The 25,346-nt window shown below is 47.6% G+C and overlaps 1 protein-coding gene across 1 annotated transcript in view; it reads left to right on the top strand.

Annotated features, from left to right (window-relative positions):
* The window catches only part of DOCK2 (dedicator of cytokinesis 2), a 418,212-nt gene that overhangs the window by 380,937 nt on the left and 11,929 nt on the right, over nucleotides 1-25,346 (top strand). Inside the window, exons 39-46 of the mRNA XM_036849002.1 lie at nucleotides 2,384-2,473; nucleotides 4,051-4,155; nucleotides 6,456-6,597; nucleotides 11,325-11,406; nucleotides 12,850-12,934; nucleotides 13,661-13,747; nucleotides 20,360-20,536; nucleotides 21,953-22,036. Of these exons, the coding sequence (XP_036704897.1) occupies nucleotides 2,384-2,473; nucleotides 4,051-4,155; nucleotides 6,456-6,597; nucleotides 11,325-11,406; nucleotides 12,850-12,934; nucleotides 13,661-13,747; nucleotides 20,360-20,536; nucleotides 21,953-22,036 (852 nt within the window). The remainder of the gene's footprint in view (nucleotides 1-2,383; nucleotides 2,474-4,050; nucleotides 4,156-6,455; nucleotides 6,598-11,324; nucleotides 11,407-12,849; nucleotides 12,935-13,660; nucleotides 13,748-20,359; nucleotides 20,537-21,952; nucleotides 22,037-25,346) is intronic.

The raw sequence follows: 25,346 nt of genomic DNA, 5'->3' as shown, positions 1-25,346 counted from the left end.
TGATTATCATCTTTTTTTGCACACAACCCTTTGGTGTTGTGCAATAACGGGGGAAGGAGGCAGGAACAGGTGGTATTAAAGTACTTTGGGAGCAGAGAGGAGGGGCAGATGGGTATAGCTCACCCTGAAAGCCACTGCTGTCATAGCTTCTAGAATGAAGCCCAAACTCTTTAGCATCCCTTTAACTTCCTTTCCCCATATCTCCCCTCATGGAGACTCATTGATCTAGACACAAACAATGACTTTCTACTCCATAAGTCCATCTGTCATTACCTGGTGGACTCCTCTATATCCCTCATAACCCAACTAGTACATCTGTTTATGTGTGTGCTTTACCCACTTCTATTTCATGAAAGCAGAGACTGTGTCTTGTCCATTTTTATCACTGTTCCGTCAGTGTATACCATGCCCAGAAGCCTGCAGATGCTCAGTAACTAATGTATGAGACTCAGGGATCAGGGACTGTCAGAGGTCTTAGTGACCACATGGGCAGACCTGAAGGAAATTCCAGGTATCTGACTTCTTGCCTGTCCCCCTCCTTGGCCCCTTAGTGATCTCTTAACACATGGGGAGAGTATTTCTGGCATATTATGGTGGGAAGTTGGCAAAGACCTCCACTTGAGCTAAACAGACCCCTGGCCTGGCCTGGGGGTTTTAAAGAAAGCCCCAGGGACTTCCCTGGCGGCACAGTGGTTGAGAATCTGCCTGCCAGTGCAGGGTACATGGGTTCGATCCCTGGTCCGGGGAGATCCCACATGGGGTGGAGCAACTAAGCCCATGTGCTACAACTACCGAGCCTGCGCTCTAGAGCCCTTGAGCCACGACTACTGAGCCCACGCGCCACAACTACTGAAGCCCACATGCCTAGAGCCCGTGCTCCGCAACAAGAGAAGCCACCGCAGTGAGAAGCCCGCGCACTGCAACAAAGAGTAGCCCCCGCTCACCGCAATTAGAGAAAACCCACGCTCAGCAACGAAGACACAACGCAGCCAAAAAAAAAAAAAAAAAAAGCCCCAGCCCAGCCTGGTCTGTGGACTTGATTCCTCCTGGCACATAAAGCATTTTTATGCTGCTCACTAAGCTGTCCATGGGTTTACAGCCGTGGCTCCTCCACTCAGCACTTGCCTTTATTTATTTTTATGCTTGGATGCAGAGAGAGCACTTTTGCGACAAAGCACACACTGTGTTTTGGCAACCTCACCTCTCTCCTCCCCCACCTCCCCCAGCTTTTCCATTAAGGTGCATCTTCCATTTTAAACCAAATGTGAAATGTAATGGGTGTCCCTTGAGATTGCCAGATCTCCAGCCCACCCAGCACCTCCCTCTGCCTCTGCAGAGGTTGCTGACCCCTTTGATCAAGGATGGAATGATAATCTATTTGTTTCAGTCAAAACGGAGCGAATGAAAAGGACCCCCTCTGTCCAGAGTTTGTTTTTCAGAATTTTTTTTAAAGATGGAAAAGACCTAGTTAAAAAAAGTTTTCATCACTCTTTTTTCATGCTGCCCCCTGCACACTCACCCTAAATAACACCGTTAAGAAGTGATGGGTGTAAAGTTTCATTTACGCAAGATGAATAAATTCTAGACATCTTCTGTACAACATTGGGCCTATAGTTAACAATTCTGTGTTGTGCATTTAAAAATCTGTTAAGTGGGTAGATCTCAGGTTGTGTCCTCACCACAATTTTTTTAAAAAGTGAGAGAAAGAGAGGGAGGGAGGAAGGGAGGGAGAGAAGAAAGTTGGCCAAAGGAAAAAAGAAAGTGACGGACTGGCGGAGTGGAAAGATCCTAAGAGCGAACATCAGGAGAACTGGATCTGGCCTCAACTCTGTCCCCAGAAACGCGCTGCCCTCTTACTTCTTTGTGAACCGTTTCTCTTTGGGAAATGGGGTCACCACCTCCCTGCCCCACCTGCACACAGGGAGCTGAGGCAGTCAGATGTTCATTTACTGAGCACTTCTAAGGGAGGGAATTAAGCACAAGGTCGAGGGTCACACTCCAGGTGTGCGTCCTGGCCCTGCTTTTGGTTGGGCATTTGACCTGGGGCAGATGCTCTGCTGATCTGAACCTCCATTTCTCACCTGGGAAATGCAGCTGCTACTAGTCACCTCTCAGGGTGGTTGTGAAGATCCCGAGAGCACGTAAATAAAGTATTCAGCCTCGTCTGTGGGTGTTCCATTATTTATCACGAAACTAGGGTGAGAGGCAGAGGATAGGTCTGCTTCCTGGGAAACGCTCAGCTCCCTGGGTGTGGGACTGGGTCCGGACCAGAGTAAGGCCCGTGGCTCAGTCCCAGGAGAGAGCTGCCCTGGTCCCTTCCTCAGCAAGGGCTCTGCAAGCCTGGAGGTCCCCCTAACCGTTGTCTCCACGACCTTCCTCGTAGATGTGGGAAGAGGCCATCAGTCTGTGCAAGGAGCTGGCGGAACAGTATGAGATGGAAATCTTTGACTATGAGCTGCTGAGCCAGAACCTGGTAAGCCGTCCCCAGGGGGAGCTGACTGCCCTGGAGGCTGGGTGCTCAGGGCCTCGGCTCAGCAGAGAGGCTGGGGAGAGGGGGCGGCGGGGCGGGAAGCCGCGTGGGGTTAGGACTCCAGGAAAGGCACGGAAGCAGGGCCTGAGCGGAGAGCAGCTCCCTCCCGGTTGGGAATATTTGCAAGGGGAGGTCTTCTGGGAACACTCATCAGTTTCTCAGATGGAGCGTTAAGTACCTGCTCGGCGCTGGGGCTGCTGCTCTTGCCCACCCGGTAAACACTGTGCTACATTTGCAGGAAAATTCCCACAAATCACTAGGCCAATTAAATAGAAACGCAAATGTGCGCTTTCTGATTAACAGGTAAATCACATTAAAATGCTCCCCATCTGGCCATTCCCATCAGCTCCCCGAAGCTTGTGATTTGGTGGTGCAAGTGGAAAGTGGGGGGAAGCCAGCCTATCCTGCTTATGCTGCAGAGGCCAGGGCTTGGTGGTGGAGGGGGGGGTGACCTCTGCAGGGAAAATGCAGAACTTTTTGGCTGCTTCCCCCCACTCTCTTCCCGCTGGCCTGAGAGCCAGGACCCCAGGGCCCCATCTGAGCCCATTTTGAGATGCCAGTCCAGCTGTTTGTAGGGAACTATAAAATGAGAGTCAGAATGTTGGAAGAAGATTGATAGCTTTTTCTGGTGGGGAGATGGGCATGGATTATAGTGTTCCAAGATATGATGCAAACACACACACTACTTGCACCAAGAAACACTTATATCTACCTGAGTCTGTCCACATAGTTGTTTGTGGGTGTGGAGGCACGCACGCCTTCTAAACATGTGCAGTGCACAGGCACACACAGAGCACACATGCATGCACACACACGTACCCAGTATACATTCATGCACACGCTGATGGGCATGCACATCCGTGCACCAAGCCCACATCGCACAGGCTTCATGTCCAGGGCCACACACATCTATCTTCCATGTTGTGTCCAATTTAAGATGCACCACTCTATTTTACATGCCCCATCATGATTTCTCTCCAGTTAATAGCAATTGGGAGATGCCATTAGGTGTAAAGTAAAACACAAACTATTTTCAAAGATGTTAAAATATGAAAAACACACACCTCTTGGAATTGATGAAATATGTTAGGTGTGCATGCACAGGAAGACATCTATATCCGGAAACACTTATCCATCCATAGGCCGTCACAAACACCCTTCCGGTGAGAGTGGAGTGACGATGCTGCTGGGGGCTCTGAACAGCTGGCTGGATTCAGTTCCGTACTTCCCGGCTGCGCTGTGAGATACCATGTCTTTATCTGCAAAACAGAGATACAGTTCCGTGGCATTGTCATGAGGGCAATGCAAGTAAACGTGCTGGTGCAGCTAGAGTGATTAACAGGGTATCTGCTTACAGCTATTACTATTATGATTACAGACAGTTCCATGACTGTGCAAACATGTGCACTCGGCACATTGGTTCTGGTGGAATGATCCCATCTTAACTGTGGCCTCTTGGAGTTGAATGTGCCTTTAATACACATCTGTGTTGTCACAAGCTATGAGTTTTCTTCTTTCAGGTCCAGCAGGCAAAATTCTATGAAAACATCATGAAAATCCTCAGACCCAAGCCAGACTACTTCGCTGTGGGATACTACGGCCAGGGTTTCCCCTCCTTTCTCCGGGTAAGTCTGTGGGTGACTCAGACCCAGGCCAGGGACCCGCGGCCTTGGTATCCCGGCTCTCCCTCTGTGCTTTGAGGCTCTGCCTGTGCTGAGAACCTGTGCCCTCCTCTGTCTGAACGCTGTCCCCACCCTCACACACTCCCCAGTCCCCCTCCATCATCAGCACCTCAGCCACCCCCCGTGTTTCTCCACATACACAGCAACCAGAGCTGCCTTGTGAGGTAGTGAGCGCCGCATACTGGGATTGAGGTGCTCAGAGAGGCTGGAGGAGCTCTGCCACCCAGCAGGCACTGCAAAGCACTAGTTCTCAGACCTTTGGGTCTCAGGGCCATTTTCTCTCTTAAAAATGATCAAGGCCCCTGAAGAACTTATGTATCTGTAGACTTTAGCTGTCTACATCTACGATACTCAAAACTAAAGCTAAGAAGATTTTTAAATGCAGTTGTCCCTTGGTATCCACCAGGAATTGGTTTCAGGACCCTCTGCAGATACCAAAATCCAGTACTCAAGTCCCTTGTATAAAATAGTGTAGTATTTGCATATAACCTCCTAAGTGCTTTAAATCACCTCTAGACTACTTATAATACCAAATACAATGTAAATGCTATGTAAATAGTTGCTGGAGTGCAGCAAATTCAAGTTTTGCCTTTTGGAACTTTCTGGAATTTTTTTTCAAATATTTTTGATACACGGTTGAATCCATGGATTAAGAACCTGAAGACACGGAGGATCAACTGTATCAATTTATTTAAAAATAAGAAGAATAAACCCATCATATGTTAACATAAATTAGATCTTTATGAAAATGGCTATATTTTCCAATAAAAAATTAGTGCGAAAAGTGAGATTGTTTCATATTTTTGCAAATCTCTTAAATATCTAGATTAAGAGAAGGCAGCTTAGATTCTTATATCTGCTTCTGCATTCAATCTGTTGTGATACCACACATCATGCAGCCTTAAATGTATACTCATGAGAGAATGAGAGTGAAAAAAGAAAATGGCTGTTATGATGAAAAGAGTTTTAATCTTGTGAGGCCCTGACGGGGTCTTGGGGACCCTTAGGGATCCCTGGAGCACAGTGTCTGAACTGCTGCTTTCCTGGATTATTCATTCATCATGGAGAGAGTTGCGTTAGGTCAGCTGAAGGCGTCCCTTCTGGTCTTTGAGTCTGTGGTTCAATCCTGAGGTCAGGGAGATACAAAAGAAACCTGACCTCACCTGATTGAGTCTCCTCAAGGAGATAAACCACTCACCATTACCAATCGATGTGGCAGTCAAAGGTGGCCCTCTGGAGTGAGCTGCAGAGAGGGTAGCTAGTGAAGTTTTCCTGCGTGGAACAGAGATGACTTCCCACACCTGATCCTGCATCACAGACCCCTGGGGAACTTGTTAAAAGTTCATGTTCCTGGGTCCCACTCCCACAGACTCCATTTCAGCAGGTCTGGAGTGAGGCCCGAGAATCTGAACTTCTGGAAGGCTCCTAGGCTTTTGTGATGAGAGGCCAGGTTTGGAAACAAACACTGATACATAGAGGTCAGTGGCAGACATGGGTTTGGACAGAAGACTTTAGGGGCCATTAGAGGCAGCACAGTGGCACAGATATGGTCTAAAACAGGGTTTCTCACCTTCAGCTCTCTGGACATTTTAGACCAGGTAACTCGTAGCTGTGAGGGCCTGTCCTGTGCATTGAAGGATGTTTAACAACATCCTGGGCCTCTACCCACTGGGTTCCAGTAGTGGCCCTCTCCGGAGTTGTGACAACCAGAAATGTTTCCAGGCATTGCCAGCATCCCTTAGGAGGCAAAATCACCCCCTGTTTGAAAACTACCAGTCTAAAAGAAGCTAACGTGGTCAAGGAACAATAAAGAGTGTGTTTCCATGGATCCAAGTGATGAAGGACCCGAATGCTGGTCCCTTCCAGCCCACAGGTCCAGCCCACATGGTCCATTAAAGGCAGGAGGGAAACTTTGTGGTCATGTAAATGGGAGAGTGGGTGTGACACAGTGAAAGCTGAGTGAGGAATTATTCTGGAAGCTGCACATAAGATTGTTTGAAGAAAAAGTTCTCAGCATCCATGATCTCCCCTCCCTTTAGAACCCATCTTTTTAAAGAAGTGGTGTGTCTAGCTAGAAGGTCAGTGACTTGAGCTCTTCCTTTCCCTTGGAGAGAAACAGAGAGTGGGGAGATCTGTAGAAGGTCACCACAGCCCTGTGCTCATGACAAGCCTCCCAGCTTTGCTTGAACCATCTCCTCCAAGCCTGGGCCCTGGCATCTCTGATGGGTGTCATTTCTCTGCAGAACAAAGTGTTCATCTACCGAGGGAAGGAGTATGAGCGAAGAGAAGATTTCCAGATGCAGCTGATGAGCCAGTTCCCCAACGCAGAGAAGATGAACACGACCTCTGCCCCCGGGGATGATGTGAAGAATGCCCCAGGCCAGTGTATCCTTAAGGAATGCCCCAGCCAAGGGCCAGGCATGGGCAGCCCTGCCGGGACTTCAGTCCACAGAGCCCCGTCTTAGAGCTCAGAACTGCTGCCAGAATCATTGCAGTGGTGCCAGTATTAGTGTCCAGTGTGGGATCCAAAAAGAACCCATCTCAGGAAACTCTAAATGTTGCATTCATTGATAAATTCACTCACCCACTCATTCCTTCATTCTTGTGGTGAGTACTACCAGCCCTGACTCTGCCAAGCCTTGTGCAAGGCATTGGAGACTACACTCACAAAGCGGTTCTACCTCCAGGGAGCTTTCAGTCTAGCAAGTAAAAGACATTGAACAGCTAATTGCATTGTTAAATGTGCATTTAGAAAAATGTGATCAATGCTAAAAGAAAGCCCTTCAGCTTGCCGTGATTGGGAGGGCAGGGAACGCTTCCCTGAGGAAGGCGATGTTGAAGGTGAGTAATGAGCCAAAGGTTAGTGGGAGGTGGGAAGAATGTCCCAGACAGAGGGAAGAACCATCATCTGCAAAAGCAAAGGTTCCAAGAACTGAAATGGTGCCACATTGCCCTTATAATAAAATCAAAACTCCTGACCAAGGCCTGCAAGGCTGTCTGTCCATCATCTGACCCCTTCCTGTGTCTCCAATGTCATCGCCCCCGACTCTTCCTTCTCTTTCTCTCTGGCCACATAGATTTTGTTTCTGTTCCTTAAACACGCCCAGCTTGTTCCCACCTCTGGGCCTGTGCATTTTCTCTTCCCTCTGCTTGGAATGCCTTTCCCCCAGTTCCTTTCTCACCCATCAGATCCTAACTCAGTGTCACCTCCCACAAGAGGCCTTCCCTGGTCACCTTATTGGAAGCCTTCTGGACTCTGTTATCTCAAACCCTGTTTGTTTGCTTCAGAGAATTGATCTCAATCTGTCGTTATCTGTTGTGCTTTCAAAGATAGAACTAGAACAGAAGCTCTGGGAGGGCAGAGACCTGTGCTGCCTTGCTCACTGCAGTAATCCCCAGAGCCAACTCTCAGAAAATACTTGCTGGTTAACAGAAAGAGAAAGAAAACAAGAGAGAAGGAAGAAGAAAGAGGAGATAGATAGAGAAAGGAAGGAGGGAGGGCGGCACCGATGGAGCCAGTTCTCTGGAGCACACAGAAGGCCGAGGTGACAGGACATGGCGCTAGTGAGGTTGGGTAGAGCGTGGTGGAAATGGGCTCCATTGCAGCAAAGCATAATGTTCATAAGGCCGGTTCTGACGCTGGGCTGGGTCAGGGCTCAGGGGGTCAGAGAGGGTACAGACCCAAGGATAAGGCAGACAGCTGAGCGACGAGGGAAGGGGTACGTTAACCTAGCCTGGCTCCTGTGTTGCACCCTGTAGCACAAATTAAGTTACATCCTTTAAAATGGGGCTGACAGGTTGCATGGCTGGTCTGCTAAGTCTGCCGAACCTTAATCCAAATATTTTCCCCTCGGGTGATAAATATTCATCTGTAACCTTTTCATTGTGCTCGCCTGCCCTTCATGCCTGCTCTACCATGGTTATTTGCAGGAGGAAATGCAACCAGTGGTGGGCCTGGCTGGTTACAAATGGGAGTTTGGTTATAGGCGAGACATGGGATTAGTACTAAGGCCCTTCTAAGTGGATATCCTGGTGTTGAACAACTCTGTGACCTTTTAACTCGTGGTGGGAGGGGAGAGCACGTGTGACTGGGCCACGTCATTATACGCAGGCCTGATTCAGCTCCAGGAACCAGGTAGAAAAGGGAAAGCGGGAGGGCTGATATTTGCTAAATATCCTCTTCATGCCACACATGAGACTGAGTGTTTTATAACTAATTTTTCTAATCCCCATACAGCCCTATTAGGTGGGTATTGATTTTCCCTATTTCATAGAGAAGGAACATACAGGGCAGAGAGGTAAGGTGGTTTGCCTAGGGTTACAAAGCTAGTTAATGATGGAGTTGAGATTTGAACTCCAAGATCTTTCTCAAAGTCTGCATTCTTTCTGTAATGCCATTGTTTTGTTTAAGATTAATGAACAGAATGTTCTTTATTAACTACTGTAACATGATGGCATACCAGGCATTTTCATGCATTGTTTCATTTTATCCTCATAATAATCCTATGAGTTGGGTAGTATTACTCTGCATTTTGCAAATAAGAAAACTGAGGCTCAAGAAAATGTAGGCAGCTTATACCAGGTCCCAGGAATTGATGGAACTAGGATTTGAACTCGGGTCGGATTTTTGCCAAAATCTAAGCTCTTAAGGCTCTGTTCTCTTGCCTTTATGTGTTGCAAAGCTGACAAGCAGTTTGAAAAGGGGACAAATCTCATGTCTTCTCACTTAGGTATCCAGTTAGTGGAAGACATTTGAAAGCAAAGGTCTCTTTGTTGGGTGTCTCCTGTCCCCCGCCCTCTCCTCTGCCTAGACCTTGGGGCTACAGTTCCGTGTATAGATTCAACAGGGTTCCATGCATACATTCAACACATGGTGAGAGACTCAAGCCGTGCATCCTACTGGACGTGACCGGAGGGCTCTGATGTCACTGGCTTCTCCAGGACAGGTTTGGATTCTTCTCTTGGGCCAAGTCCGATTGCTAAGATCAGTAGACATGGCTTAGAACCTACTTTAAAACAGGGGTTGGCAGACTTCTCTGTAAAGGACAAGATAAGACATATTTTAGTCTCTGTGGGCCGTGTGTCTCTGTCACAATTACTCAACTCTGTTGTGGTGGGAGAGCAACCATAGGTAGTACATAAATGGACGGGTGTGACTGTGCCCCGATAAAACTATATTTATGAACACCGAAATCTGAATTTAATATATTTTCACATGTCACATAATACTCTTTTTTTCAAATATTTTAAAATATAAAAAGTATTCTTAGCTGTGAGCCATACAAGAACAGGCAGTGAGCAGGATTTGACCCGAGGGCCATAGTTTGCCAACTCCTGCTCTAGACTTAATCCAGGGTGATTTCCCTCCCAGAGAAGGCTGTTTGCTATTTGACTTGAGAAGGAAGGTAGTTTTCCTGATTATGGAAATCCTTCCAGTGAGGTTTGTTCATTTGTGTTAAGTATTGCTCACTCTTGCCCTCTCCTCTGTGTGTGTGTGTGTGTGTGTGTGTGTCTGTCTGTCTGTCTGTATCTCTCTGTCTCTCTCTGAGGCACTCTCATTTAATGTGGAAATACTCTTCAGAGGTAAAACAATTAAAGCCCCAACGTATTCGTATGAAGTGAATTTATTGGGGGAGGGGGATTAAATTTAACTTGGAATTATATTTTGGCCATTTCTTATGTGTGAAAGAGCCCTAGCCTCTGCATCAGAAAGCTCACAGTCTGGTGGGGAAACAACAGAAGGGAGAAGGGAGGGAGCTGGAGAGATAAGAGCCCTAAGTACAGATGCGTTGCTTTGGAGGGTCAGGAAGGAAAAGGACACCTGGATGAGGATAGATTGAATGTACATGGAGCTATGGGGAAATAGTCCAAACAAAGGGAACAGTATAGTCTGTTGGATGCTCAGAGATAACGGTGGGAAATGAGTTGGAATCATATTAGAATATCTGAATACTCCGTATTCAAATATTGGCATATGTGAATGCCAACAAGAGGAGTCTGATTCCTCAGTTGGCAGAAGTGTCAGGCTTAGGGGAAGAGTTTTTGGAGTTATGGTGGTCATCAGGTAGAATAGAGGGATGAGAGTACTTGGATACCTGAAGAAGAGAGATGGGTAAAGAAGCCATGGAAGGTAGGGAAAGGGAAGTAAGGTCCAGGGATGAGACCAGTGACTACTGACCTTGTTTATTTGGCTTGCTATATTATCGATTTACAATGAATAAAGGTCTAGAACAGGCATGACAAAGATCTGGCACACATGATGCCTCTTCTGTATCCTGTGCCCATGGCAGGCATCACTAATCGATCATGGAACTCTTTCCCACTGAGCCTGGACATGGCCTTACATTCCTGCCCCAGACAGTTACTCTCAAACTTTCAGAGTTGGAGTACAAAATGAATGTATTTGCCTTCTCTAAAGCAGTGCTTCTCAAACTGGAGCGTGCATATGAATCACCTGAGTATCTTATAAAATACAGACTCTGATTCAGTAGGCCTGAGACGGGACCTGAGATTCACCAGTTCTAACAAGCTCTCAGGTGATGGTGGTGCTGCTGGTCAGAGGGCTGCACTGAATAGAAGTCTGGAATCAGAGAACCCTGAGCTTAGGGTTAAAAGACCCAAATACAGGGCCTTGCTCTGTGCTCACAAGCTGTGTGACCTTCAACAGGTTGTCCAGCTTCTTTGACCTTGATGTCCTTGTCTCTGGAAAGTACAATTTACGTTAACGACGCTGCTCAGCAAAACCGGAGAGATGAAAGGAGGCCATGGGGAGACGTGCGCTGCAGTTGATGGACAGCTATAAATGCATTAGGCGTTATTCTTGTTAATGATAATAACATAGCAGTGATAATGATAATTAAGGACTGCTAACCAACTGTTAGCAGAGGCTGCGCCCTGGCCTGGGTTGCAAGTGACGGGCAGCTCTGATAAGGACCACGGTGACCGCTAACTGGTCACTAGGACCTAGTTGGCAGCCAGCACCCCGAGGGTGGTCACTCATTAAAAACTTGGGCCCAGAAGGACTGTCCTGGGAGGTCTCACCTGGGATCTGCTGTGCTTGGAACTGTCACCCTGACCGAGACGTTGTGAGCTCTTAACTGCAGGAATCACAGACATCCAGTGTTTCACTGTCCAGCCCGTCTTGGATGAACACCCAAGGTTCAAGAATAAGCCGGTGCCTGACCAGATTATAAAGTAAGCCCCACAGCTCAGGGGAGGGAGTGTTGGGGAGGAGCATCCCATGGGGCTGCCAAGCTGAGCTGGTGGCAGGACAGGCCCTAGTGTCTTCTAGTTCCTTCCCTATCTTAGCCAGCGTGTCCTCCCTTTTCTTGGGAGAAGCATCACCTCTCCCATGACCCCTCTGGGCTCTGCCCCTGAAAAGGCTGACACCAGAGATGGCCAGGGGGGAGCGAGGGGTGAGGCTCACCTTGTGGCAGAGCGAGTCCTCAGGAGGCAGCAGTGGGCTTCGCTGAAGTGGACGTGGAGAGCCGGCTGCTCAGGTAGATCCCAGAGTGGCTCCAGAAATCCACAGCCAGTGAGCATGGGCAGACAGGCGACAGGCAGGTGGGGGACAGAGGGACGGTGCTCAGGCTGAGCACTTTCTCCAGAGGGACATCTTTTAGGCATTTGTTAAGGTCGTGCATTGACAATGGTTGTGTTCAGATTACGATGTGAAAAGGGGACATTAGAGGAATTCCCTGGCTGTCCAGTGGTTAGGACTCAGCGCTTTCACTGCTGAGGGCCCGGGTTTAATCCCTGCTCGGGGAACTAAGATCCCACAAGTTGTGAGCCACAGCCAAAAAATAAAATAAAATAAAATAAAAAATAAATAATAAAATAAAATAGGGGACATTAGAGAAAGCAGCATGAAGGCAGGTGTGATCTGTTTAATACCAGATCGCAAGGTCAGAGATGAGGCAACAAAGCAGGGCATCTGTGGGATCTGTGGGGCACCACGCTGCCCCCTCCAAGCTGTCTGGCTTACCCCACTCAGGCCCAGGCACCCAGTTTAGCACCTTGAGCGGCTTAGGAAAAGGCCTCTCCTCTGGGAAGACCCGTTGGAAGCAGGAGCGCCTTTGTGAGAGGAAAGGCCTGTTCCTGCGGGGAGAAGCGGCCTCACGCCAGTGCAGGCGGCTGAGCAGATACTCAAGCTCAGCTTGGAGCTCAGCCTCCCGTCACCTCTCGGTCAGGCACCCTTGGGCAGGGGAAGACCACCATACAGCTAGCACCATGCCCTGCTGGCCCTGATGTTAGAACCGCCCTAGAGGTTCAAGGGAGAGTGATTTGGGGGATGGCTGGGACACCTAAAGAAATCCTTGGAAGATATCCCTGGGACATTAGCCTAGGACCTTAGATGTATCCAGACCCTTCATTGAGATCACAAGAAACAATAACCCAGGCACCACTATGTGCATTAATGATAGGATTCCAACTTTGGGGGTACCCTAAGGGGTGCCATGTTCTCATGAGGGCATAAGCCCGACTAGCTTCTAAATCATCTTACAAGGAAAGCCTGGTTTTAAATGTTACAGCGAGGACTCTGCCAGACCTGGAGTTTTCTGCAGTGGGCCTCCCTGGACAGTACAGGGTCAGGTCAGGTTTTGCTATCAGGAGCCTCAGCCTCTTCCTGTCTTGCAGCTTTTACAAGTCCAACTACGTGCAGAAGTTCCACTACTCCCGGCCAGTGCGCAGGGGGACCGTTGACCCTGAGAATGAGTTTGCCGTAAGTATCTCCCCTACCCTTTGGCAGCCTTGATCGTTGCCCAGGGCCTCCTTTACCAACCAGAGTCTGCGCCTGCCAGAGTCAGAATTGGGAGGGCATCTGATCCAAAGCCAAAGGATGGAACACTAACTTCGATTGGTACGATGACACCCATTCTCCAGGCTCTTCCGTTGGGTTTGTTTTCTCATTTCTTGAGCCTCTCCACCCTCAAGATACGACCCAGGCCTGGCGTGAGATGCACCTTTCAACCACAGGGAGTTCACAGTCCCCAGTGTCACTGTGTGTTTCCCAGCCAGGACCTCCCTGTCTTCTATTCCCGAGGGCCGAGGCTGGCACGAGGAGACAGCTCCAAGTCTCTCTCAGCTCTTTCCCTTGGACTGTGATTCTTTGCACTGGGGGAGTCACTGCCCGTTTAAGAATCTGATGAACACTGTAGACCTCCCCCCACAAAATGCAGGTGGATGCATTCAATATTGCCTAAAACTTCTGCCTGTTCAGAGACCCAGGTAAAAACTTACTGGACCTAAATCCAGGGAAAACTTAAACTTCACCTTGGGAAAGAATTCTTCAGGGTAAGGTGGGAGTGTATATCTGAGTCTTGTAATTTTTATTCTGATTCCGGGTGGATAGGAGGCCTGGGGGCCTGGCTGGGTTCCCACCAAACTCTGATGGTCAGGTTTCATGTGTGTTGCTTTTCTGCCCTTGCCACCCCTGCCCACGGGACAGTCGATGTGGATCGAGAGGACCTCCTTTGTGACCGCGTACAAGCTTCCGGGCATCCTGCGCTGGTTTGAGGTGACTCACATGTCCCAGGTGAGTCTGTGGCCTTAGGAGCCTCCTGAGACTGGAAAAAGGGAAATGCTTTTGTTCAAAGCCACTGCAGGAGTCCAGGAATTCTAGTGCAGGAAGGGACCTGAGGCAGTATCCAGTTTACCTGCTTTCAAATTTTTTTTTTAAGCATCAGATAACTTTTTTTTCCCTGCAAATGAAAGGTACTATAGAATCCGGTAATAAAGCTGATGAATGGCGAGCTTCTGTGGTTGGGTGCAGGGGGAGGAAGAGGGCCTGGAACTCAATCAACACAATCACCCTCTCATATCCTCCCCTCCCAGCAGCCCTTTGGGGACCCCTCTGCAGAATCTCACTGTGAATCCATTTTATAGTTGGATAAACTGAAGCTCAGAGAGAGGAGATTACACAGAAGCAAAGCTCTGGCTAGAATGCAAGTATTTGAACTCCATGGTGCAGATAGCATGTATTTTGCTTCTCAACACACTTCAGGGTCTCCATGTCCTCAAACAGCTGGGGATCTTGCAGCCCTCAGAATGCAAAGGACAATCCAGCGAAATCTGAGAAGAAGGGACATATTCAGGATGTCTTATTCACTTATTCATTCAACAAATATTTAATGAGTACCTAACGCATGTCAAGCACCTAGAGATTTTGCAATGAAGCTTACATTCTAGTGGCAAAGACTCACTAAAAAGCCTAAGTAAGTATATACTATGTCAGGTGGAGATAACCGCTATGGAGAAAAATAAAAGAGAAAGGTGATGAAGGAGTGGTGGGTATTTTAAGTAGGATGGTCGTAGAAAGCCTTCCTGCTAAATGGCTTTTGATCAAAGGCCTGGAGGAAGTGAGGAGGTGGTCCTTGCAGATACCGAAGAGAAGGACGTTCTAGCAGAGGAAATAGCAAGTGCAAGGGCCCTGGGACAGAACAGGCTTATGTCTGAATCAGAACAAGTGAGGGGGTAGTAGCAGTAGTCTGATGGCAGATCATATAGGACCTTGTAGGCACCATAAGGACTTGGGCTTTTCCACTGGGTGAATTGGAGTCACAAGCAGAGGAGGGACATTGTCTGACTGACGTTTTCAAGCTACTGTATGATCAACATTGAGACCATCCCCCTTCAGCCCTTAAGGGCCCCCAGCAGCCAGGTGGTCCTCCAATCTCCTTTTCACAGTCATGGCGTAGACCTTAGGGAACATATAATAACGATGATGACATCAACAGACATTATTGAGCATGTGCTAAACCGTTCATATGCGTGACCTCATTTAAACCCCTCAACAATGCTGCGAGGTAGATATTATTATTCTCCCGTTTTACAGATGAGCAAACCGAGTGAGTTTGTGGGTTGCTCAAGGTTAGTAAAAGAGGTGAGGTTTGACTATAACCTCTCATACCAGGCACCTGGATGGACTCACTCTCTCCTCTTTCCTTAACATGTCCCCAGCCCACCCCGATAATTAGTGCCCTGGAGAGGAAGAAACTACTCATGCCCCTTATTCATGGGACACATCGGTGCATGATAAGCGTGGATAAGTGTCCCAGGTGCTGTGTCAAGGACTTTGTAACATTATCCTGTTTAATCCCACAAAACCATGTGAAGTACATCATATTATGAATCCCATTTTTGAGGTGAGAAATCAGAAACTTTCTACTAAGCCGTAGTCTCTACCCATTGGCCCTGGCTGTGCGCTTTCCTCTGGTGGTGCTCAGTAAGGTGCCTCTCCTCCTTCGCTGTCCCCACGGGACTGTAGGCAAACTGAAGGAATTCCTGCCTGCACTCTCTGAACGCCCCATCCCCCGCCATGGTATCTCACCTCCTAATAGACTACATAATTTGCCTGTGTGTTTATTTTTAATATCTAGAATTTTTAATATAATAACATTATAATATGAGCTCTACTACACTGTGAGCTCCAGGAAGACAGATTTTTGTCCATTTTGTTCCCTGCCATATCTCTGAGTGCAAGGAATAGTCCTAGACACATAATTGGTGCTCAAGAATAGTTATTAAGGGACTTCCCTGATGGCGCAGTGGTTGAGAATCTGCCTGCCAATGCAGGGGACACGGGTTCGATCCCTGGTCCAGGAAGATCCCACATGCCGTGGAACAGCTAAGCCCATGCGCCACAACTACTGAGGCTGTGCCCTAGAGCCCACGAGCCACAACTATTGAGCCCGCGTGCTGCAACTACTGTAGCCCGCGTGCCTAGAGCCCGTGCTCCGCAATGAGAGAAGCCACTGCAATGAGAAGCCCATGCACTGCAATGAAGAGTAGCCCCCACTCGCCATGGCTAGAGAAAGCCCACGCACAGCAACGAAGACCCAATGCAGCCAAAAATAAATAAGTAAATTTATATTAAAAAAAATAGTTATTAAGTAAATCCATCAACCAATCGCTCAGTTAATTTGCAGAAACCCATAATATATGAAGTGCTTACCTTGTTTTTTGAACTCAGGATTCTGAAATTAGGAAAGAAATAGTCAACATTTTTGTTTCACTTCTTTTATCCTGATACCCTCTGATAGAAGGGATTGGGAAAACCTCCAAAAAGTTGACCAGAGTGACTTTATCTCTGATAACCTCCCTCAGTTGAGTTACCAAGAATTTCAGGATGTCTCAGACACAGAAGTTTCATGGGTGCTGAGTGAATTCCTCTCCAATCATTTGTTTTTGTGGTATAGAATTTATATCTTGTTTTTGGTTGTTTCTTTTATGAATTGTCTTGACTACAGTACTGTTTGTACAGAGAGGTGTTTTCTGATGGGATTCAAGTGTAGGTTCTGCTTATTGAGGGTCCTTTCCTTTTTCTTGGCCCTGAGAATATGTAATCTTTACAAGAAGTCCTGAGCTGGGGGTCAGAGACCCAAATTCAACTTGGCTATTAACAAGCTATATGATGTTGGACAAACACAGTGTTATCTCTGGCCTTAGTTTTCATCATCTGTAAAATAGACATGAAAAAACTATGGAATTTCAGAGCTGAAAGACACTCTGAAGGTCATTTAATCCAAGAGCTACAAATTCAAATACCTTCAGAGCCCAGGAAGATACTGTAAATATGTGAACTCATCACATTAAGACAACGGGGAGTGGTAGAAGCTGTGGCAAACTCCTTCCAGCTGAATTAGTTTTTTAAAAAATTAGAACTTATGTGCTGGCTAAATGACAGACCCAGGCCCAGTTTGGCCTTCACATCTCCTATGTGCAACCCCATTCCTAGTTCTTGTCTATTTAAATTATTTTGCATATGAGAAAACTGAAGCTCAAAGATGGGACTTGAACTGCCAAAGTGATCAGTGGTAGAAGTAGGTTGTAATAACAATGTCTGTCTTACGCAGTTCAGAGGTTTCCTAAGAGGATTTATGAAGGTAATAGTGAGAGACGCCTTTGAGGAATATGAAACAGCACTCGATTGCAAGGGATTATCACCACTTTCCCGAGTGCCTTTCAAATTGTTTCCAAAGTACAGTTACTCCTCAGTATCTGAGGGTGTTGGTTCTAGGAGCCTCCACGGATACCAAAATCTGCAGTTGTTTAAGTCCCTTACATAAAAGGGCGTAAGTACAGTGAATACAGTTGAGCCTCTGTATCAGTGGTTGGTTGAATTCGAGGTTGGTTAAATCCAAGGATGCAAAACCCAAGGGTATGGAGGGCTGACTGTATTTTCCAGGATAATTCATTTTCCCCGCACAGCAAGCTGGGCAAGGGCTTTACACCTGTGCTGCCGGTAAGGAAACTGAGGCTCAGCTTAGGAAAGAGACCAGAGATTGGAGGGCTTGACCAAGTCCTAACAACCAGTGTATGGCAAGTTTGGTAGCAGAGTGTGGTCTGTATCGGGGGGAAAAGCTCGCCTTTGGAATTAGGACACTGGCGCTCTCTCCCCAGCGCTGCCCCATCTACCCTTAGGTGAAGGACTTACCTGTTGTTGGGGGAATTGAATGAGAGCACGTGTGGGACACACCCAGCATGGGCTGGCACAGAGGAGGCAGTCCACAAATGGCGCCATCTCTTTTACCGTGATCAGTGCTTTTATAACTGTTACCAGCTCCGGACCTCCAGGTCTTCCAGCAAATACGTAACCCCCATCGCTCTGCTCTGAGAGTGATGTACTCATCTACACAAACGTCCAGAGGTGAGAATCCAAAGGAGTGTTCATTCTCATTCTCCGTCCTGTTGTCTGTAACGAGGTTAAAGACATAGGGATACAAAAATAGCTTCAGAAATGAGGAAGAAAGCCAATCAACAGGACTTTCCATTTTTAATAACTCACCGTAAAGCATGAGTCTCTCAGACGTACCAGGCCATTGTTGAAATCCAGGTGTGGTACTGGGCTCAGTCCAAGTGGTTGTGATAGATTTTCCTTTAGAACTGAGTCTAGACCTCAGCTTGGAGAAGCCCCTGCAGGGTTGGTCTGTGTGCTTGACAGAAACTGGACCATAGGTTGCAGCTTGTGGAACATGGGCTGCCACCTCTACCAGGCCGAGCAGCCTCCCCCCCAGCTCTGTGTGTGTGTGTGTGTGTGTGTGTGTGCGCACGTGCACACTCACATGTGTTTGCGTGTTTGTGTGTGTGCATGTGTGACGGAAAGAGGATGACATTGTGTGTCACCGTGTCTTGTATCACAGAGAGAGAGAGAAGAGAGCCTACTCCCAGGGCCTTCTCACTGCAGAGACAGCCATTTTCAAAAATGTCCAGAAACAAGGAAGCGGGGCGAGGAGGCTAAGATTTCACAGGGATTTAAGGAAATGGTTTAAAAAGATGACCAAGAGCATGGCTGTAGAGGCTGGTTCTCCCCTTCACGTATACTCAACAGTTACAATAACTAGCAGGTGCACTTTTTTTTTTTTTTAACACAAGCATGCATATTTTTAATTCTTATTACTTATTACAGGAAGCTCATTTATTTATGCAGAGCCCCGGGCAGAGAAAATCTTTTGACGGTCTTGCCTAGGTGATGTTCAGGTTTTCTGGTTTTCCTTAAGTTAAAGATTCAGTGCTTGGAGAATCTCAGAATACAGGGATTTTCAGTTCCAATGACAAAACCTTGCACATTTCTAAGGCCTCTTGCCCAATCCTAGAAAGGATACTAAAATCCAATCAATCAATAATAAATAAATGCATTTATACATACACATAAATGGGGTAGAAGAGAGATCTTTTTTGTTTGTTTGTTTGTTTGGGAGGGGACACCATGGCTTGCCTGTTTTATTATTTTGCTTTTTTTTTTTTTTCCACACACACACACTGTATTTTATTTTTACAAGAGATAAATAGACTGACACCAAGCATTGTAAATGGATGACCACAACAAAAGCAACAATGATTGCAATTACCAAACATGAAACACACTCATACTCTGTCATAATATTGACATTCAGTCCAGTAATCCTCCACTGTAACAGCTCCTTTACTTTGCAGTGAAAATTGATTTGTATATTCTTTTTAAAGAACTCTGCTATAAGTCAAGTGTCATATTATCTCAACTAATCTTTGCCATGTCCCCACGGAAGCAGGCCCTGTAGCACCACCAATGAACAGATGGCAACACTTAGGGTCCCCTCCTCCATGAAGTTTTCCCAGATTACTTCGCCCTTCCCTGCAGCCCCACCCACCCTGCCCCACCCAGGGAGCCTTCCCTTCTTAGGACAGCTGCTAGTTCCTGTCCTGACACCTACAAGAGTTAATAACAATAACTTCCAGCTACTTTTTGAAGTAGGTTTTCTTATCCTCATTTTACCAGTAAGTCAACTGAGGCTCAGAACGTTTAGGAAACTTGCCCAAGGTCACACAGAAAAAATGGCTGAGATGTGCACTCATTTTTATTTGCTTAGTTTAGTTCAGGAGTCAGGAAACTATGGCCTATGAGCCAGAGCCCACCTGCGCCTAATTTTGTAAATAGTTTTATTGGAACCACCGTGCCCATTGATTTACATATTGCCTGTAGCTGATTTCTTCCTACAGTAACAGAGTTGAGTTGTTGCCACAGACAACACCTGGCCCTTGCACAGAAAAAGTTTGCAGACTTCTTGCTTAGTGTTTTACTCTAGATCCCATGCTCTTGGGAACCACTGTTATGCCTGTTAGCACCTGATGGCACTCTGTTTATCTTGCTTTCTAAGAGGTGTTGAAGAGGTGGTTAGTTTTATCTTCCCAACTAAACCGAATCTACCTTGGAGCAGTGACCCCTCATATAACAAGTCTTGGGACCTACTGTGGGCCAGGCCGGGTGATCATACTGTCAGCTGCTCTAATCCCTCCAGCTAAGTGCTCACACATAGTAGGTGCACAACCAATACCAGATGGGTTGAATTGGAGCATCTTTCACCAGGTAATAAGAAGAAAAACCCTCCCTGGAGCACATCCAGCCTCTGAAACCCCAGCGAATGCCTGACACTTCCTGCCTTCATCTCCCCAGGGAGATCCCTCTCTTGCTAAGCACAAATTCAGCCTGTCTCTCCCCAGACAGCTGACAACCCCCAGGGCTCAGTAATTACCACAAGAGCCTGCTACAGCCCCTTGGGGAGCAGTGCCTCATTTGAATTCCAGCCCCAAATGAAATCAATACCAATAATTTTATCTATTTTTAAAGCGACCTGCTGAGGCCCTTTCTTGGTGATCTCATTTTCAACAGACCACAATTAGCCCTCTGGAGAACGCCATCGAAACCATGTCCATGGCCAACGAGAAGATCCTGATGATGATAAACCAGTACCAGAGTGATGAAAGCCTCCCCATTAACCCGCTCTCCATGCTCCTGAATGGAATCGTGGACCCTGCTGTCATGGGAGGGTTCGCCAAGTATGAGAAGGTGAGGGCTTCCCTCTCCAGGCCCTGGTGGGGACAGAGCAGTGGCAGGAGGGCCCAGAGCAGACACAGCTGCATGCCACTCATCTTAACTGTGGCTGTTTGTCCCTCAAAAGGACACTTCAGCTTGTTTGGACCTCATACACCTTCCAGAGTTTCTATAGCCTCACTCTCATCTCCTTCCCACCCTCAATGCCATGCTCTGTCAGGGGTCATAGAGGTCCCTTATCCCACTGGGCACATCGAGATACCTTTGTCAAGAAAAGGCTCTGGGATGTCCACGAGCCAGACCATAAAAGTCAAGCGCCACAAATCAAAGTACATGCTACTTGTGTAAAGCCATCTCTTCTATAGATGATGGAAATGACCTCTAGAAATGGGAAGGAATGAAACACGGAATCTGTGAAAATACAGAAGGGATGGGAGATCAACTCTCAAGTGAGAGTTATAATCTAGATATTCAGGTCATAAGGACCCTCCAAGAAATCCCCACACATTTCAGCCACAGATTTCATTTTTGAGCCTCCTGGTGTCCGTGGTGAAAAGGGAAAAGCCATCAGTTACATGAGTCACATTTTCCACTGGGGGAAAATAATTACTCAATAAGGAGACATAACCTTTCCCAGCGTTGAAATAGAATAGAAAGTCCTTATTTGGCTTTCACCTAGGCCATACGTTAATGGGACGCTGAGGGAAAAATGGACTCTTCATTCTCATAAATCTCATGATGAACTCTTTTCCATGTCATTCATTGATGTAAAACTAGGAATACGGCACAATAGTATAACTCATGGACAGTAATTCCAGTTAGCCCTTCCAGCTACCCTTGGACACCCCGTAGAGTCATCCATTGGTAATCCTTTGTTCAGCCTTGAGGGGTGATATGTCTGTGTATATATGTGCACACACTGAGAACAGGAGCCGAGAAGGAGCTGGGGCTGCCAGGGTCACACACGATGAGGGAGGTGAGCTGGAAAGCCCACCAGGTGAACTTCCTTACTGAGTTTTCTCGCCTGGGACGGTGCCTTGCCTGGGCAGCAGAATCCCCGGCAGGGCTTCTTCACACACAGCTGCCTCCACCCCACCTCCGACCCCAGAGGTTCTGACTCAGTACGTCCGGGTGGGGCCTGAGAATTTGCATCTCTGGCAAGTTCCCAGGTGATGCTGCTTCTGCGGGTCCAGAGACTCCTCTTCAAGAACCATTTCCCTGGGGTTTGTGACCCTTTCCCAGTGGATACCGGTCTGAGCCCCGGGAGGAGGAAACGTCAGTCCCTACACGTCCCTGACTGTTGCCCATCCACGTAGGAATGGCCTCATTCCTGCCCCCGTCAAATGGAATCCACTCCCAGGGCCAGAGAGGTGGGTCGTGGGGTCCACAGCAAAGGAACAGGGAACCCCCAACGTCTGTCTGTCGTCCTAGGCCTTCTTCACTGAAGAGTACACCAGGGACCACCCCGAGGACCAGGACAAGCTGAGCCGCCTCAAGGACCTGATTGCGTGGCAGGTAAGGCAGAGGCGGACTGGGGATAGGCCAGCCCTGTGTCCGTCCTTTCCCCTCCCCGGCTCGCTTGCACTCTGCTAGCCTCTGGCTGGTGTGGCCCAGTTTCACCTGCTCTCCTGCCCTTTGGCTTTTGGCCTTTCTTCTGACTCTGTCTTCACCTGAGCGGGTGCATCGTGGAAGCGGGATTTGGGGCGCTGCACCCGTGGGCTGCTGCACTGGCGCCGGGCAGGGATGCTGCGCTGCGTGTTGCCAGGACGGCCCTGTTGGGTGTTGAATTCAGGAGGTGGCTTCTCCCAGGGGCACTGAAGTGAAAGCCAGGGTCCCACGCGCCTCCCGCCACCTCCCACCACACCCAGCACCCGCCAGGCAGATAATGGAAGACTTCGGCCCCTACCCCACCTCTCCTCCTCCTGACGCTGACCCAGTTTGTTGCAGATAATGCTCAGATGGATATCGGGTTTCGAAAATAATCGAGGCCTCGGTTCGGTTGGTTTTCGGGCAAAGGGTCTGCACTCTGCACAAGCTGCTCATCCCTCCGGAGCCCAGCCCGGCACCGTGGAAGGACTGTCCTTCCCGCCTGCTTTATCCTGCTATCTGCTTCTCTGTCCTCTCCTTGCATCCTTGTCCCTCTGTCCCTTCCCTCCACGATCTCCTTCTCTCTGACTCTTGCTGTGCGTGTGTCTCTGTCTTTCTCCTCTCCTTAGAAGTTGTTGGCTTCTCCCCGTCCCCTCTCTGACGTTGGCCTCTCTCTGCTGCCCCGCTCACACCTCACTCCTGGCTCTGCCTCCCTTCCTCATCTCTCTCCACTGCCCTCCCTCCTCCTCTGCTTTCTCTCTGGCTCCCTCTCCCATGTTTCTCTCCGTCCTGCTCTCTCCTGCTCTCTGCCACTCCCTAGAGAAGAAACAATCCACAGACCCCTCGCCCAGAGGCATTCAGAGGACCAGGCTCCCGGTCTAGGCCTGCAGCAGCCCCTCCTCAAACATCTCCCTGCTTTCCACGGACCACCCACCCCCCAGGACGCAGGGTGGGCTGTGGAGGGTGCGCTGGGGGGAGGCCGGGGAGGCGAGCAGGGCAGCAGGGGTCAGCGTCTGCAGCTGCGGGCCCTCCCTCCTCCCTTCTTGCCAGTCACAGTGCAAAGACGAGCAAGCTACTGTGGTAGGGAGTTTCTGTCACTCTAGGGGAATTAGGGAATGAGAAGCATTGGGTGCAGCCTCTTTTCTTAAAATAAGGATTCCTAATTCAGGTCCTTCTCTGCCTCTGCCAATTTATGCGGAGTGAGGCCTTAAAAATAAAACGCCAGGCGCTGCACAGATACACTCTCCTGAATGCATTTTGTGAGTCTGGAATTTTCTCTCCCTTCTTACCTTGTGCCTCCCGTGAAACCCAGACACCCCCAAGAGCCCCAGCCTTCCGAGGTCATCATGTCCTTTAATACTCAAATAATGATAGTCCCCCTCCCCATCCCCAACTTGGGAAGCAGGAAGACTCAGCTTTGGTTGGTTTCCTTCCTCAGCTGTTTCTGGGGTGCCCCAGGGAGGACTAACATGCCACACAAATGTGTTTGGTTGTCGGGCGTCATTCTCAATCCATTTCACTGTCCTGGGCCTCTCTACTGCGCATGTCTTATCACCTGGTAATGGACTCCCTGGGCTGTATTCACTGCACCCAAAGCATGGACCAGACTGTGGCCTCACAGCACAGCTGATACCAGGCTGTGCCTTCTAAGGAAATTCTTCCAAAGTCTGGCAGTTAATAGAGTGGCACCACAAGCAATGAAAGGAGACTTTGAAAGCATGTATCTGATGTTACAGCTTCTAAGAGCCTGCAAAGGGGATTGCCCTCGGCCGCATTCCTCCCACTCAAGAGTCCAGCATCCTAAATACTCAAAAGATGCTGCCCTGCTCAGGGTGAAGGTGACCTTTTTTACGTTACACACAGCAGATTAGCTCTTCCATTTTATTCCATTCATTCTTGCAACTTAAATATATATTGAGTCCCAACTGTGTGCCAGGCAACAGAAATAAAGCGCTGGATAAAATTGTGGGCCTGCTCCCTCCCTCCCTCCCTTCTTGGAGCTTAATTATAGATTGGATCTTGGTTTGCCAAAGCCAGATTCACTTTGGATTTTCTCAAAACACGAGACCCTTAGATTTCAAAGGGAGATGTACTTGCACCGCTAGCAACCCAACAGAAGCTAGAAGTGCAAAGTACGTTATGTGTTCAAGATTTCATGGATTTCAAGAGTGATTGTTTCTTAATTTTTTCCTTTGTAAAGATTTCCTCTCTATTTATTGGCATGGAAAGATGTCTACAGTACATTCTTCTTGTAAACATTTCACAAAATATTACATACAGAAAACTGCACGTAACAAAAATATACAGCACACTGAGTTGTCACAGTGTACACTTACGTGGCCACCACCAGATGAAGAAGCAGAATTCCTCTAGCACCCAGGAGCCTCTCTTGTACCTTCTTTTAGTCATTGCCAGCCCTCCCCAAGGTTGACCCCTCTCCTGCTTTTATAGTAACCATTTACTTGCTTTTTAAAAATACTTTTTAACCACCCAAGCACTCATTTCTAAACACTATAGTTTACTTTTGCTTGTTTCTGACGTATATATAAATGGAATCACACAGTGTGCGTTCTTTTGTGTCTAACTTATTTTGTTTACTGTTATGTTTTAAAATGGATTTATTTTGTTGTACATAGTAATCATTTATTCATTTTCATTGATGTATAATAGTCTATGCAGCTGGACTGTATAACTGTGCCAAAACATATTTATTTATTTTTCAACTGATGGAGATTTGGGTTGATTTCAGTTTCAGGGTATTCCAAGTCGTGCTGTTCTGAACATCTCTGTGTGTGTCTTTTTGGCACACACATGCACAATTTCTGTTGGATGTATACCTAGGTGTGGAATTGCTCGGTTATAGTATGTGAGAATATCTGGCTTTAACAGATAACTGCCAAACTTCTATCACTATAGATTAGTTTTGTCAGTTCTTGAACGTCATAAAAATGGTATTATACAGTATGTGTTCCTGTGTGTCTGGCTTCTTTTTTTCACTCTAATGCCTTTGTGATTCATCCAGGCTGTTACATGCAAGAGGAGTTTTTCTTTTTTTGTTCTAAGTGTTATCCATTGTGTGACTATACAATATACCAATAATATACTAATGTATATATCCATTCTCTTGATGGTGGGTTGTTTTCAGGTTTTGGATAGTATGGAGAGAGTTGTATGAACATTCTTGTTCATGTTTTTTGATGGGCATAAGCACTCAGTGTCTTCACTATCTATCTAGTAG

This window comes from Balaenoptera musculus, chromosome 3 (assembly GCF_009873245.2).
Source record: "Balaenoptera musculus isolate JJ_BM4_2016_0621 chromosome 3, mBalMus1.pri.v3, whole genome shotgun sequence".
Classification (NCBI taxonomy): domain Eukaryota; kingdom Metazoa; phylum Chordata; class Mammalia; order Artiodactyla; family Balaenopteridae; genus Balaenoptera; species Balaenoptera musculus.
The sequence above is the reverse complement of the archived record's forward strand: the minus strand, read 5'-3'. Positions and strand labels throughout refer to the sequence as shown.